The 16,315-nt window shown below is 45.3% G+C and overlaps 1 protein-coding gene across 2 annotated transcripts in view; it reads right to left on the reverse strand.

Moving 5' to 3' along the window:
• The window catches only part of LOC144828401 (NFX1-type zinc finger-containing protein 1-like), a 1,040,362-nt gene that overhangs the window by 654,834 nt on the left and 369,213 nt on the right, over positions 1-16,315 (reverse strand). For both annotated transcript variants that reach the window (XM_078686524.1, XM_078686523.1), the window contains exon 6: positions 8,857-8,910. In XM_078686524.1, the coding sequence (XP_078542650.1) occupies positions 8,857-8,910 (54 nt within the window). The remainder of the gene's footprint in view (positions 1-8,856; positions 8,911-16,315) is intronic.

The raw sequence follows: 16,315 nt of genomic DNA on the forward strand, positions 1-16,315 counted from the left end.
ATTTAATTGGTCCAGAACAGTCAGGTTTCGTTAAAGGTCGACTTTCATCAGATAATTCTTGTGTCTTTTTTAATATCTTTAGTAAGGCTCCCTCACTTCCTTATCCTTTGGCCGCCATTTCCCTTGATGCTGAAAAAGCTTTTGATAGGATAGGGTGGGATGTTATGTTTCAAGCTCTCAGATGGGTGGGCTTTCCTTCTAAATTTATATCTCTTATCTCTTTACTTTACTCGAGTCCTCAGGTATCAATTTTCGCAAATGTTATGGTTTCAGATTATTTACCGTTACCAAAAGGTGTTAGATAAGGATGCCCTTTATCTCCTTTATTATTTGTTTTAGCTTTAGAACCCTTTCTGACAAAAATTAGACATGATGATAATATTTCTGGTTTTCATTTTAGCTCTCAACAAGTGAAACTCTCAGTCTACGCTGATGACATTCTATTGTATTGTTCTGATCCACAATCTTCTCTTCCTTTCTTTTTGAATCAAGTCTCCTCCTTTTCCAAGGTTTCCGGTTATCGTCTTAATATCGATAAATGTGAAATTTTGCCCTTGAATTCTCTTTGTCAAAAACATCTTTTTGAGCGTTCCGGTTTCTCTTGCCAACCATCAAAGATCAAGTACTTGGGGGTTTGGTTTGCTCCTCTCTTATCTGATACTCTTAAACTCAATTTTGAATATATATCTAAAAAATTAAATGCCGCCATTGTACGTTGGAACCCTCTATTTCTCTCTTGGTGGGGGCGCCTCGACTCTATTAAAATGATGTTGGCTCCACTTGTATTATACACTATCTCCATGATCCCTATTCATATTCATGCTCAATATTTCAAAACAATAGACTCTATTTTAATTAAATTCTTGTGGAAGGGTAAACGCTCCCGTATTGCTATCGCTTCCTTGAAGAAAGATAAGTCAAATGGAGGAATTAAATTCCATGACTTTAAGACTTATCATAGAGCCTTTTACTTGAAACAAGCTATACGATGGCTTTCATCTGATCTCCCCTTTTACCCTCCTCTCTGGCTTAAGTTAGAATCTTCCTTTCTCGCTCCCTTTGACTTCTGTGAAGTACTCTCTTTTACATCTAACGTAGCTTCCCTTCATCACCCCATCATTTCCCATTCTCGTAACCTTCTTACCCCATACTTGTCCTCTTCTTACCCATCTACTAATTCCATTCACTTACAACCTATTTGGCACAATAAACATCTTAAAATTCGGAATCGTTCCATATTTTGGAAATCCTGGCACTATCATGGTCTAAAATGGATTTCTCAACTTGTTTCTTGTAATCAACTTCTTTCCTTCAATGGTCTTCAAACGCAATTCTCCTTACCTTCTTCTTCTCGTACACAATATAACTCACTCTGCCCTATTCTTACTCAATATATACATTCACTACCTAATACCAATAATATTCCTAATACACTTCATCTCATATCTGCTGCGCTAGAACACTCACCTTCTGCTTCTTTTCTCTATAAATCAATTCAATACGCAGTAGATAGAGTTAAATCCAAAGTTGAGTTGGCCTGGGAGAATGATCTTTCACAAAATTGGTCAATCCCTTTATGGGATAAGATTTGGTCAAAAATTCATAGTACCTCTTAAGCTGCCAACACCACTCAAACCTTATTTTTCATTTATAATCGTATTTTATTTACTCCACTTGTTTTATCGTCCTTCTCCTTAGACACTCCTTCTACTTGTTGGTCCTGCCCATGCACTTCTGCTGATTTAAAACATATGCTGTTTGAATGCCCACCCATTTCTCAGTTTTGGAAGCTAGTATGGATCCAATTCCAAAATATTTTTCAATTTCAGTCTCCTTTCTCCATTGACAATATTTTCCTAGGTTCTCTCTCCTATATTTTCGCCAATTCCCCACAACAGTACAAACTGATAGACCTCTTAATAGCTATTGCTTTTCATCGCATTACCTCCAACTGGAAACAAGCTACTGGAGTCACTTTTCGTGCTTGGTGGAATGCGGTCTGTTTTCACCACCGACTTAACACCAATTTTGTCTCCTCCATTTCCCTAGCAATTAAACAACATCTTTTATGGCTCTTCCTAACCAATCATCTGTCCTTGGTTGCTTCCCCGACACCTACTTCCCAAATTAGAACTGATGAGGTTCAAAAACCACCATGATTCTTCCCAATGTTTTTATTACTTTTAGTAACTGATTATATTGTTTACTCTTTATGCTTTAATTGCCTGACATTGCCTTGTGTTTTCTCCTTGCTGCTTAATGATTTTTAATATGCTTACATTCATAAGAGATTTTTCTTGTTATAACTTTTGATTGTTTCTTCATTTTCTGTCTTTGACTCTTTATATTTCAATAAACTCAAACTTAAAAAAAGACTGGACAACCCAGTGCAGTAACCATATAAATAGATTATTATTAAATGAAAAACCATAAAAAGACCTGCACAGTTGTTCAAAGCTGCGCGCATACCGAAAAACCATGAAGTGCACTATTGTCCCAACCTAAAATAAACGTATTTTGACTTGTACTTAAGTGGTTGTCTATTTACTTACTTTTATACTATCTCACACCTTCCTCTGGTGTTTCCGTAAAACTTTCCTTTTGTCCCTAATTTTGTCCTGAATTTTGACCTTCTGTGCTGAATTTGTTTCCTGAATGTTGACCCTTTGTCCTGAATTTTTACACTGACCATCCTGAAAATGCGCCCATGCCAGTTGGTCACTCTTCTTTCCACTCTTGAGGTACAGTGGGGTGCGGCATAGCATACCTGATGACCCATTCGAGTGAGCCAAGGACGACTGCACCATTCCAGCAGGACTAGGAACATCCGGCCGTGTGACGCTACTTCCCGCCATGCTCCTCCGGTGCGCAAGAGTACATGATTTTTTGTTTTTTTTAAACATTTTTAATTGCATTTTATTATAGTCCAACAGTACAATCATATCATCTTCGGTCTTCACTCCCATCCCTGCCACCCTCCACCCCCCCAGCATCTCAGCACAAATTCCATCCAGTTCAAACAACCCAAGTTTTGTCCGTTTTAGGTCTATGACAGTTTGATTTTCTAGACCTCTTATATCTCCACTGCTGATGCCATTTGCCCCTTACTCTGCAAAATTTCTTGGGGCAGCCTCTCGCCTTATATGTGACCCTTTCAGCGGCCATGTAGATATCCAACCCTCTCCTCCACTCCTCCAGCCTTGGCGGTGCTTCCGCTCCCCAGTACTTGTCTACGTCTCTCTTTGCTATCACCAGGGCCAAGACCAGAAAGATCAGCAGGGGACGGGCCAAATCCACATCATTAGTCATTCCTAGAAGGACCAACTTAGGGTCGGGCTGTAAGGGGTCTCGAGCACTTCGCTCAGTTCACTAAGCACTCCCTGCCAATAGCTCTGGATCGTAGGGCAGGACCAGATGGTATGATAGAAGTCCCCTCCGGTACCGCCATATCTCAGACATCTTGTGTCTCAAATCCTACCCATTTTATGCAGTCGCACCCTGTCGTAGTAAGTTCTATGGAGTACATTATATTGTATGAGTCTTAGCCTGGACTTAATAGCTACCTCCCTGGGATGCATTAATACCGTGTCCCAGTCTACAGTGTCCATTTCTCCTACTTGGCTCTCCCATTTCCTCCTAAGGTTGCCCAAGTCGTCGGTCATGTTGTTCAGCAACGTTTTATACGTGAGTGATACTGCCTTTTCCTAAATTTGTTCCTGCAGTAATCGGCCCTCGAGGGGAGCGTATTCTGGGAGTGTGTCCAGTTGGATCTTTTCTGCTTGCCATGCGTGTCGTAGTTGTGCGTTTTTAAAATACTGCATCTGGTGTAGTCCGAATTCCGTCCTCAGAGCTGAAAAGGGTTTCAGATCCCCCTTAGATATTATGTCTCCTAATGTTGAGATTCCTATGTCATCCCATCTCTGGAAGCCCTTCAACTTATGCAGATCTGTCAGCCATGTACATTGCCAAAGCGGTGTCTGGCGTGTAGGTTTTTTCTCCCATCCGGTTCGTACAGTCGCTTTGTTCCATATCGCCAGGGTAAGCCCAGTGGCCGGAAGAAGTTTTGTTCTCCCCTTACCCCCATAAAGGTTATAAGTACAGGGCCGGGCGGCCATGCGGTGTCTTTCGAGGGCATATGTGGGGTGGTCCGCGGAGGCATGGAGTCTTACATATTGTATTTTGCATTTTAGAGAACCCCTGACAAAGGGCCGGACTAAGGGCCCGAAATGCATTGGGTAAAGCAATCTCTTATGGATGTGGATAACACTTACGTACACTGTCATGGTGCAGAACAAGGCTTGGATTAGCATGTCTGCTTCATTAAGAATAGAGTGAAGATGTAAGCATTCTCTCTTGTGATTTGCGCAAATAAAAAACATATAAGGACTGATGAAATTTTGATTCGGATGATAAATAAAAAAGAAGTTGGATAAACGAAAAAATATGATGGCATTTTTTGAGATGCAATGGACACTTAAGCTGTGCACCTAATTCGGGGTGGAACCCGCTCCCTTTCCAGTGCGTAATCATGCAACAGCGCGGTCTTGGGCTGTCCGCAATTTTTGGGGAAGCACGCGACTAAAGAATAAACAGTGGAATAAATTCGATACAAGTGAAAGAGAAAAAGGTGTGCACCTTGTGAATCTTTACAGTGTTTTAAAGGCCTCCCAGAAAACAGCCCTGGACTCAACCGTACCTTCATTTTCTGCTATAAAGACCTTGACGTCTGCCCTTATTCCCTTCAATATGGTTGTGTTTTGTAAGTCCCAGGCCGTCAACCTCCAGGATCCTCTTTTCTTGCCCCTCCCTCCTCCCACTCTCGTCAGAAGCGGGGAGTGGTCAGATATCCCTCTCGCTTTATATTCAGCTGTGTTCCCCCTCGTCAAGTTTTGTCTGGGTAGGAAAATGTAATCCAGTCTTGAGTAGACTCTATAGGAGCCCGAGAAGAAGGAGTAGGCCTTCTGTTCGGGATGTAGCCATCTCCAGACATCTGTCAGCCCCACATTAGAGATTGTTTTGGAGAGTAAGGTCTGTGTCCGGTCTCTGGTTCCAGCTCCCGTCCTGTCCATTGTTGGTTCCATTACCTCATTAAAATCTCCCCCGAGGACTTGTCTGCAGTATCAAGTAGTATGTCCACCACCCCCCTGAGAGTGGCGGCTTGTAGTTTTGGGGGGCATATACCGAAACTATTGTGTATTCCCGTCCCCTTCACTCCCACGTAGGTCCCCTGGGGATCCGTCCACGTCTGGGCTATGCGGAATGGTGGAGTCTTCTTCATGAGTATGGCCACCCCTCTGGACCCCGTAGTGAACCCTGCATGTGCCAACACTCTATAGTGACCTCTAGCCAAGAAGGCCCAATGTGTCCCCTTAAGATGTGTTTCCTGCAGTAGGATTATATCAGGGTTCAGCCTTTTTATGTATGCATTTACCAGCCCTCTCTTGATTTTACTACCAAGCCCGTTTACACTCCACGTGAGTACACTAAATCCCTCCTGCTCTTGCACTTCCTTCGTATGATCACCCAACATCCTTTCCTGTTCCCCGAGTTGTATTGCTGATTCCTGGTGTGGGTATGATGTCTAGGACACCGGAGTGTGCGACCTCTGTGATATGATCCCCCCTCCCTCTCCCCCCAACTCCTCTCCTCCCCCCTGCCAACCCTCCCCAACTGCTGAATTCCCGTGCATTCTGGTCCTTTGAACAGCCCCATCTCCCCCCTGCTCCCCCACCCTACGTTCCTCCCCCTTCAGTCCCATCCTCTACCCCAACCTGAGATAGGACTTACTGGCAGGAAAAGGCCTGTCGCCCCACCCCTACTTGTCTGCCTAACAACAACTTTAAATGAAATGCTCTCCCAATGTCCACAGTTCTATACAGTAGTGTAGAGAGAGGAAGAAAATACTACACAAATAACAATAGGTGGCGTGAAACAACTTGTGTGTTTCCAGTCCTTGAGACGATATCTCATCCATCCAGCTTGTCTCTCGATCAGCGTTAGTGTCTGTACCATCTCCCTGCGTATGTGTTCCTTCGTTGGTAGCGTCCCGCTCCATCTCGTTAATTGCCGCCACCAGAGGGTGCAGCGACTGTTCCTCTGCTCCGTCACTCCCAGAGGTGAGGCCCCCTGTGTCCTCATCTCCTTCGGAGCGTTCTAGGCCCGCCAGGCTGCGGAACCTAGATCCTGCTTGGCCATCGCGTTGGGGGGGACCAGTTTCTTGTTGTCTCCTGAGAGTCTGGTTCTGCGTGGGATACAGCTTAGTCTGCACTCTTCTAGTCCCCCTTGTTCTGCATTGCCTTTGCGTTTTCACCGTCTCCCACCGATCCCCTGACATGGAGCCCTTCGCCGTCATGTCTCGCTCTCCTTCCTAACGTCTCCGTAGGGGCGGTCTCTCCTCCATCCATTGCCATGCATCCTCTGGGTGCGTGAAAAAGTATGTTTTCTCTTTATAGATAACTTTAAGTTTGGCCGGAAAGAGTAGCATATATTGGATCTTTTGGACTCTTAACTTCACCTTCACTGCATCAAAGGAGCGTTTCATCTTCTGTACCTCTTGGCTATAGTCGGGGAATATCATTATCAGTGAGTTTTCGACCTGGATCTCTCCCAACTTCCTGGCTTCGCGCAGAATTATGTCTGTCTGCAAAGTTCAGAAATCTCGCAATGGGTCGTGCCACCACCAGCGGCTTTGCAAGGAGAGCCCTATGTGCTCTTTCTACGATAAAGCAGTTGGAGAACACCGCCTGAGGTAACGTTTTTATTATCCATGTGCGTAGGAACTCCGCCATATTGGACCCTTCAATTCCTTCCCTAAATCCAACAAATCGCAGGTTGTTGCATCTCGCCCTATTTTCTGCATCGTCCACCTTCCATTGCAGTTGCTTGTGCGAGGCCCTGAGCTCTTTCATGTCCGTTTGGAGAGCGTGTATGATGTCTTCCGCTTCACTCAGTCTCGTTTCTGCTGCGGTTATCCGCTCTGTGAGATTGCGGAAATCTTGGTGCAGCAGCGTGACTTCCGTCCCCACTTCCCCTAGCTTTACCTCCAGGGCCGCACGTGAGGCTTGAATGTCTTCTCTGGACGCCTGTATGGCACCCATCAGAAGAGCCGTATCTGAGCTTGCTCCGGTGCCCTCCGGTCCGGTCATATGTGGCGCTGTCGCGAATTTGTCTATAGTACCTTGCCTTGGGGCCCTGGGAACCACTTCCTTTTTCCCCATGTCTCGCTGGTCGCTTGGCGGTCTACAGTGACCTATCCGGGGGGGGGGGTGGGGGGGGAAGGGGTTTGCGGGGTCTCGCCTTCTGTTTCGCGGTCCTAGACCGGTCTCCTCCTTCCACTTTTTCGCTGCGCAGCTTGCCTTGTCCGGTGTCTGGCCAAGTACTGTCCGTCTTATGCACTCCGGTACTTTGAGACCCCAGACTCAGTTCCACACTGTATGCCCCTCCTGCCTGTTGCTCCTGTTAATGTGTATTGCGTGGTCCACCCGAGTGGGGGGTAGTCCCAGGTTGAGGGCGTTCGGATGTGGGCCGTGTGCCCGAGGCCTGTGTCGCCACTTATCTTCGTTAGAACTGTACAGATCCCGGCGTTTCTCTCCACGTTCCCCCAGTTTGCGCCTCGTCCCAGTGCACCTGTATTGTTCCGGCCTCCCAGCCCGGTGCGTGGCTTTCCCAGCTTCGGCAGATCTACCAGGCTCTAGAGGGGCCAGTTCTACGTCTGAATGTTGCCTCCGATATTCCTCATGCGCCTTTAGTTTCTTGCCGGTGCCCCCCGGGTGCACTACTCCTCACTCAACCCCCTATTCTCTGTTCCAGGACCTCCCCTTGAGTCTATGGGGTGATGCGGTCATGTTGGAGAGGGAAGGGGGGTGCGGGAAGGCGGCCTCCCGGTCTTCGATTTGCCTCCTTGCTGCCCTAAACTTCCCAGGGGTAGCAGGGGACGTACTGTCTCTCTGGGGGGGCAGTACGCGCCTGTCACCGTCCTCGCCGCCCTTCCTGCCGGCTCGGCCCCAGTTTACGGCCCGCTCCGCAGTGCGGCGCTTGCTGTCTGCTTGCCTACCCTGACCTCTGTAGTGGGTATCCCGGCGGTTTTCGGGCCTCTCACCAGCTTCCCGCCGCGTTGTCTCGTTGCTCCCGGACTCTCAGGTCGGTCGCCGAGCCGTTGTCTCTCTCTTCGCTTGTAGAGATCAGGCGCCGCCATCTTGTAGCCGCCTCTGCCTCTCGAGCGCTCGTCTCTCTTCTCGGTTCCCGCACCTTTCTGCTCTTCTAGCTCAGCTCCAGTCTCTCCTCCCATGTTGCGGTCCTTTCCGCTCGGTGTTTCAGATCTGTATTCGGTACCAGGATGGGGTAATGCATGACGGATCAAGTCGGCTCGCCGGAGCTGCGGCGGCTTGCGACTTACAAGGCCATGCTGCTGGCCACGCCGCCCGCAAGGGTACATGGTTGGAAAGGGAGGGGGAGGAAGTCACACGCACCCTGACATAACCACCACAACAGCAGAGTAAACTAAAAGCTGACAACCCTTTCTAAGTTGTGATTATTGAGTTTATCTCTCTCCCAGAAACTGGGTACACAGTGTAAATGGTTTCCCAGAGAGAGTTCTCCAAGGAACGGTAGTGAACCTGATGTAAATTAGTGTACAATTCGAGAGATAGAGAGCGCATGCTATATTCTCTCTCTTTTCTTTCTCTGGTTTAATTTTCTTAATTATGGCGATAGCGGTTCAAGACAGGGTATTAGAAGAAGACGCACTAAAGGTACTAGGAAGATTATACAGACGAAGTCTGAAGGGAGAGACATTATAAGAAGGCAGAAGAGAATACAAGGGCTATAGCTGAGACAGTGGAAAGATTAGCCACTTACAATCACTTTTCCTTTCCTTAGAGGATACCGGCGGGAGGGCACGAGTGGGCACTCCTACAAAAGAGAAGTAGAGATCATTACTCCCTGGCCCAGACCGTTGTGGTGACCACTGAAGACAGGACAACTTCCAAAGATTTGCAACTTATTGTCATTACAAACTACCCCGTAATCTCAATAAATGGCACAAGAATAATACCCTTAATAGTGTTGGGACTTTCTTTTTTCTATGGTTCAAAGTAATTGCTCAGTTTCATATTCGGCAAAGCTGACACCTTATCACCTCCATCTATATATTTCTACATAAAACAGGCACATTTCAATATAGAGCTGTATGGCTGTTCTAGGAATAATTGATATAAGCTTTCGGTACCATAAATGCTTAAATTGTTTACATACCAGCACCACTGTTACAAAATCTTAAAGATTTGTATATCTACCAATACATGATTGCAAATCTATTCCATTTCACAATTTAATATCTAAACCAATAGAAAAGCTCCAATCCAGGTAACTCCTACTGTAGTTTTCTCTGCCGTAATGAATGCCTCATACATCGGGACACAATCATTTAATTTCTGCTCTTGCATCCATTAAAACCCACTTTTAGTTCTTCCACATCGGCTTTTCTTTGTCCAGATGGGCCACCACTCTCCAGATTGTGTGCACCATGCCCCTCATTACAGCCGCATGATGTTAACAGAGTACTCTCGTGAGTGCCATTTGATAAACAGACAACCCCAAACTTGAATAGTTAGTGCCCATATGTGTCGACGAGAAAATCCAGCAGCTGCGGTTCAGGCCATTTAGCCATTAAATCCCTTTCCACATTCCCCATCTGAGCCACTGCCGAACTCCAAAACGGGTGCCTCCTTAATTTACGAGGGTAGGACTCCCGTGTTACCTAGATTGGAGCTTTTCCATTGGCCACCGATTCACCAATAACAATGAAGGTGACAGTTTTTAAACCATCCAGAGACTGCCATATATTTTTTAACTTAATGAAAGTACTGAGGAAGAATCCCGGAACGTTTCAGGGTGATAAATCAAACGGGGGCAGAAAAGGGGGTCCCAAAACATAAAATGCCCATACATTTTCCATGGACTTCTTTAGACACGGCCAAAGCAAAAACTGCTGAACAGATTGACACCTAATTCGGTAGGAAGCTTGATTGTGGTCTGCAGATTGTGCTTTAATGTGATTTCGTGTTAATCCATTCAGTAGTTTTTGAGATATTAAGTGTAACACAAAAATTATATATTTTGGCAGTTGGGCTCTGGAAAGTCCTGCGGGCATCCCGAGAGAGCACAAAATCAAAAAGGTACCCTGTGATTGGTCGAAAGGCCAGTTTTTCCGCATGAGCCTTCACACTCTCATGGGAGAGAGAGGCTCGCGAGGATTGGCTGGCTGTTGAAATGTAAGAAATTAAATGGCCGCCATACCTGTTTATTGTGTAAAATTGGAGGTGTTGTGGAAATGAAGTAAAACGCTATATAAGGGGGCAGCAGAAAGGCATGCTGTCCCCCTAGATTTAGAGCGGAGGTGTCTGTGGGATAACTACTGTGAAGATAATAAATGTTTGTTGTTTTTAACTCATTTTTATGATCTCGCGGGACTCTCACGGCATCATGAATAGTAAAAAGGAGTAGGTGAGTTCTCAATACACTCTATTAGTAGGAATGCATATTGTGATCCTTGTTTTTGATAGGAGGTGTGTAAGAGATGAGTATCTGATGATTAGAAGGTTATATGTTTTTTTAAATGCTACAATCTCAGGAGACTCTCACGGGATCATGAAAGTAGGAAGGAGTAGGTGATGTTTGAATACACTCTGCTATGCACACTTGTTACTGTATGAAGGAGTCTTATTGGATATGGTGTTTATCAGACTCAACTTGTTATGCTCATTGGTTTGAAAAGAGTTGTGATTTGAGTTAAGGCTCATCCACACTCCCTAATATGCACACCCATCATGTGAAAGAGAGGTCTGAGACGAGAGGCTAGTCTCTCACCATACCATACTACGCACACCCATCATTACAGAGAGAGGTCTCAGCAGAGAAGCCAGTTCCTCTACACATCCTCCTATGCACACTTGGCATCTGAAAGAGAGGTCTGAAAGGAGAGCCCTGTCCCTCCTCGTACCCTACTACGCACATCTATCATTACAGAGAGATTTCTTAGCAGAGAGGCCAGTCCGTCCACAGACCCTATTATGCAGACCCGTCATCTGAGAGAGAGGTCTGAAAGGAGAGCCCAGTCCCTCCCTATACCCTACTATATACATCCATCATTACAACAAGCATTTACAATGCAATGGTTTCGCCTTTGGAAATGTTTGAGCTATTGGCATTGTAAATGACAAAGTTTGTATTTATGTGTTGGTTTAGGAAATAGAGAAGTAAATGGCATTGTTATTTACATTGCCATTTGCTTAATTTCTCTCAAATGTGAGACTTATTGTATTCTTCTTCTCAATGGTGCAGGATATAAAGTGCTGAAGTACTGACTTTTCCATAGGCGCCAGTTGGCCCCCGTATGACGTGTGTGACACTTTCTGCTGCTTGGGTCTCTGTTTTTTTAGACAACAGAATGATGCATTCTGGGACTTGTAATTTCACTTTTAATATCGCATTTATAGACTCAAAATATCCAGCGATCAAATAATGTAGACTTAAAATCAGGGCAGACATACGATGCCACATGTGCTATTGGGCGATGTAACAGCTATACTTCTTCACTGGGGAAGTATACTGTGGTTTACTAGCAACTGTGTATTTATTACACAGTACCGTGTGCTATGCGCAGGGTGCTCGATGTAAATACTGTAATTATAAAAACAGAGCTGTGTATTTAAACGTCTTTAACAGTCTTGTAAAAAACGTGTTTCTTTTCTATGTTGATATACCGTAAATTTTATTCTGTACATATTTTTTATCTGTGAACACTGGTGAAAAGTGCACGGCCAAATACTTGCTTACTGTTCTTTGAGCAATTTTAAAACGGAACACATTTAATACCTTCAGTGCTATGCACTTGTGTAGTGTCTATGATTTTCATTGGTCAATTAGAATAAACGCTTTTGAGACTCTTTGAAATAAATGCATCGGTGCATTCATCTTTGGGCGTGGGGTATATGTGGAATGTTTAAATGCTAAATTACAAAGCGTTGCGTGGACAAGCGCCACTGGGAGCTCAGTGCTGAATTTTTTAATGAGACCCTGCACGTTGAGATCCGAGCTACCGCGGGCACTTTAGTTTCATTTGAACACCAATTAGGGAGATAGTTGCAGCATTCTCACTGCATGTAGTACACCACGGTTCAAATGAATGGCCTCTGCTTCTCATGCTCACAGGCAGCTCAGCTGAAAGACGGTCTGGTTGACCAATGCTATTTAAAAGTGTACCCGTACTTAAAAGCATTTCTCGCAGAAAAAAATAAATTAAATGCAGTGTTCCTAAATGGTAATTACATTCGCTTCAAGGGTAGGGGCAACGTAAAAGCCACTCACACTTAACATTGTATTCGCTTTATTAACATGAGAACCACGTATAAAGTCCATTAAGTTTTCTATGAAACGCAATAACAATATGTACCCGCTTGCACTGGGCGCAGTTGCGGACCCCTCACCAGTTAGCACTGTCTCGAGGCTGTTCAGCGCGCACTTCTCTCCCACACAGGGTCAAATTGCAGCTTCCCAGTTCCTCACACTGGGACATCAACAATTAGTGCCACAGACTGCTTGTCGTGGCGAAAACAGACAACAGCAACAAGACACGGAAACACGTGAAACAAACATGGAAAAGACATGAGACAAGGGCAACAAAGACAACACCACGGAGTAACGGAAAACATGTAGAGGACATGACAGCTGACGAAAGCATTCCATTGACGGAAAACAAAGACAACAGCAACGAGACACGGAAACACGTAAAACAAACATGGAGAGGACATGAGACGGGGACAACATAGACAACACCACGGGGTAACGGAAAACAGAGGCAACAGCAAGAAGACACGGAAAAACGTAAAACGAACATGACACGGGGGCAACAAACACAACAGCAGGGAGACACGCAAAAGTTAAAAGAAAATTAGCTTACCTGATCGCAAATACACAGTACTTCCTGGCAAGTTAACACTCGCAGCCCACTCCAACAGAAGACACTTCGAAAAAGACAAAAACATGACCGGAAAAAAAAAAAAACACTACCACCGCCGCATGACGATCGCAAGAGGGCGGGATGAGTACAAATCACGGGAACGCCCACGAATCTGCTCCAGCAATGACGGACAGATCGCTCTTCCAATGGCTAGCCTCCATTTATGGAGCTAGCCAATGGAAGAGACGGCGGGACCAAAGCCAGTATGTTCTAACATTAGATTTCGCCTGCGCGAACGCTGCTGCGCAGCGGACGTCAGGCGAAACCTAAAAAGGGATCTCAGCAGAGAAGCCAGTCCCACCACACATCCTACTATGCATATCTGTGATCTGACAGAGAGGTCTCATTGGAGAGGGCAGTCCCTTTACACACCCTACTAAGCTCACCTGTCATCCAAGAGAGAAGCCTCAATGGAGAAGACAGTTCCTTCATATACCCTACTATGCACACCTGCCATCTGAGAGAGACGTCTGAAAGGAGAGGTTAGTCCCTCCCCACACCCTACTACGCACATCCATCATCTGAGAGAGAGGTCTCAAAGGAGAGCCCAGACCCTCCCCACACTCTACTACACACACATATCCTTACAGAGAGATGTCTCAGCAGAGAGGCCAAGCCCTCCACAGACCCTACCATGCACACCCATCATCTGAGAGAGAGGTCTGGAATGAGAGGGTAGCCCCTCCCCACACTTTACTACCCACATTCGTCATCTGAGAGAGAGGTCTGAAAGGAGAGCTCAGTCACTCCCCACACCCTACTATAATGCATCAATAATTACAAAGAGAGATCTCAGCAGAGAAGCACCACACACCCTACTATGCATATCTGTGATCCGACAGAGAGGTCTCATTGGAGTGGGCAGTTCCTTCACACACCCTACTATGCACACCTGTAATCCAAGTGAGAGGTCTCAGCAGAGAGGCCAGTACCTTCATATACCCTACTATGCATACTTGTCATTGAGTGAGAGGTTTGAAAAGAGAGGTCCCTTCTCACACCCTTGTATGCAGACCCTTTGTTCAAGAAAGTGGACTCAGTGAAGTGGCTAGTCCCTCCTGAATACAACTATTTCCCTACAAGTATGTTGCAATTTCCCAACAGTCTCCAGAGAGTGGAGTGCAAGCTTCACGGGGTGAGGCTTGCCCCATGAGGCTGATGCAATCCTGCAAGACACTTGCGATGCCCGCACTGAAAAATTACTGTGCCTGCCATAAGGTGTTTTACGATCCATCAAGAGTCTTGCAAGATTGTATGGGGAGAAGTAAAAAAAAAGGCCAAAGATCAACTAATAGTTACCATTGTTATTACATGCATGAAGAAATGCTGAAGTGTGATTGAGTGCAGAAGCAGAGATAGCTCAGTTTGTTCTTGGTGCATCGGAGGAGAAGGAAGCCTGTTTAAGTTGTGCTCAGCAGAAGTGAATTTATGCAGAGCTGAAAGAGTGGTGTCTTCATTTACAGTTAAGAAAGAACTTCAAGTTCAGGTATTTATTAATAATAATATATTTGATAAACTTTCTTGTGAAGTGTTAGTAAGTGTAATAATATTGATAACCTTATTCTACACCATGTTTACTGAGTGAAAAGCTGTCTGGGGAATTGTAGATCTCTTAATATAGTTCTTGAGAGGAAGGTATGTCTACTCTCACCACACCCAATAGTGAAATAAAGCAAAAGGGTGGAATCTTCTTCTTTAAAAAAAATGGTATGGACATGAACCAATCACAATCCTTCCTTATTGTGTGGTTCCTTTCCCAGACATCTCGTCAAATACCCACAAGTGTCTCACGAGATTGTAAACATATTATTGCTTTATATACTTGATGGAATAATTCATAATCACTTGTTCCAAGCTAATCAACATCTCTAATGTCTGAATTTGTTTAGAATTACAAGAAAACACTGTTATTACCATATTTTTTTGTAAATATATTTTTATTGTTTTTACCACACAAAACAATTGCATTCAATATCAAAATACAGTTATACACGCAGTAGCAGGCTTTGCGATTGAATTATATCTAAGGAATACCTCCCACATCTGATAAAGCATGTGCAGCAGAAGAAAATATACTCCACAATAATGTGTCAAACATAAATTGTCATAATATCAATCGGATTTCCTGTGCAATAAACAGACCTGCCAGTGTCGAATAACTACATCTAGCCACTCACCACAAATCTGATAACACAAAATGCAACCCCTATTCCCTCCCTCTTATTCCTCTCCCCTCCCCACTGGCGTAACAAATATATGTGATCAATGGTGGTAACAAGTCACTGCTGTGTCAATAGTGAATGAGTACAAAACAGCAAACAAGGATGCAATTCTCTATTGTCAGAGGTAGTTCCCATGTGAGAAATCAGTGTAGTCATCCTCCTATGGAGGTGTATCCCCTCAGGGTGGCGTCTCCAAGTCTGATGCACCCCATTCCTCAGCAGAGTCGGTATGCGGGATTTTTAATAAGTGTACTAGTGCCTCCTAAGCTCTTGCCAACTTTAACGCCCTGTCACTTTTAGTGCGGGCCGCCAGCTGCAGTCTCGTGGACCCCTCGCATTCCGCCCATTTAACAAACTCAGTGCGCCATCTCAGGAAACTAGGGCCCTTCTTGGCCTTCCAGTGGGCTGTAATCTCTCTCTTCGCCAGCAAAAGTCCCAAGTCTATAAACGTACTCGTTACCATATTCCTAGAGGTATGGGGGAACCAGTGCAGAAAACAGAGGCCTATAGTGGATTCCATGTCCGTGTCCGTAACATCATGCAAAAGTGTGACCACCTCCTCCCAATATGTTCCATGTTGAGGACAACTCGACAGCATGTGACAAAAATCTGCTCCCACCGTGTTACAGCGCGGGCCCATTGCCGAATTCACTTAGAAATATCCCACTGTTATTACCCTAATACCAAATGAGAACCCAAAATGGAGTACAGCCCCTTCTGAGGAAACGTAGGGGAATGTGTGTTTGACTCTCACGATCTTCTCGCGAGATCGTAAAAATATTATTGCCTTAAATGTTCAGCGGAACTAATCATAACCAATTTTAGTAACATAGTCATTTGGGGCTCCCTCTGATGCCCCGAAGCTGGATCATGCTGCTGAGGCCTGGACTGGCCACAGGGCTGAGCACCGGATGAGACGAGGTTCGTGGTGGGCCGACCGCCGTTATGATATGGAACTGCCTGTTGGCTGAGCTGGTCACTGAATCTAAGCACTGGATCCTGTTTACCAGTGCTGGGACTGGGGCTCTGGCCCCCTGCACCGACCAGTGGCTCTCCGGGTGGCAAGACGCTCAAA

This window comes from Lissotriton helveticus, chromosome 4_1, assembly GCF_964261635.1.
Source record: "Lissotriton helveticus chromosome 4_1, aLisHel1.1, whole genome shotgun sequence".
Lineage (NCBI taxonomy): Eukaryota > Metazoa > Chordata > Amphibia > Caudata > Salamandridae > Lissotriton > Lissotriton helveticus.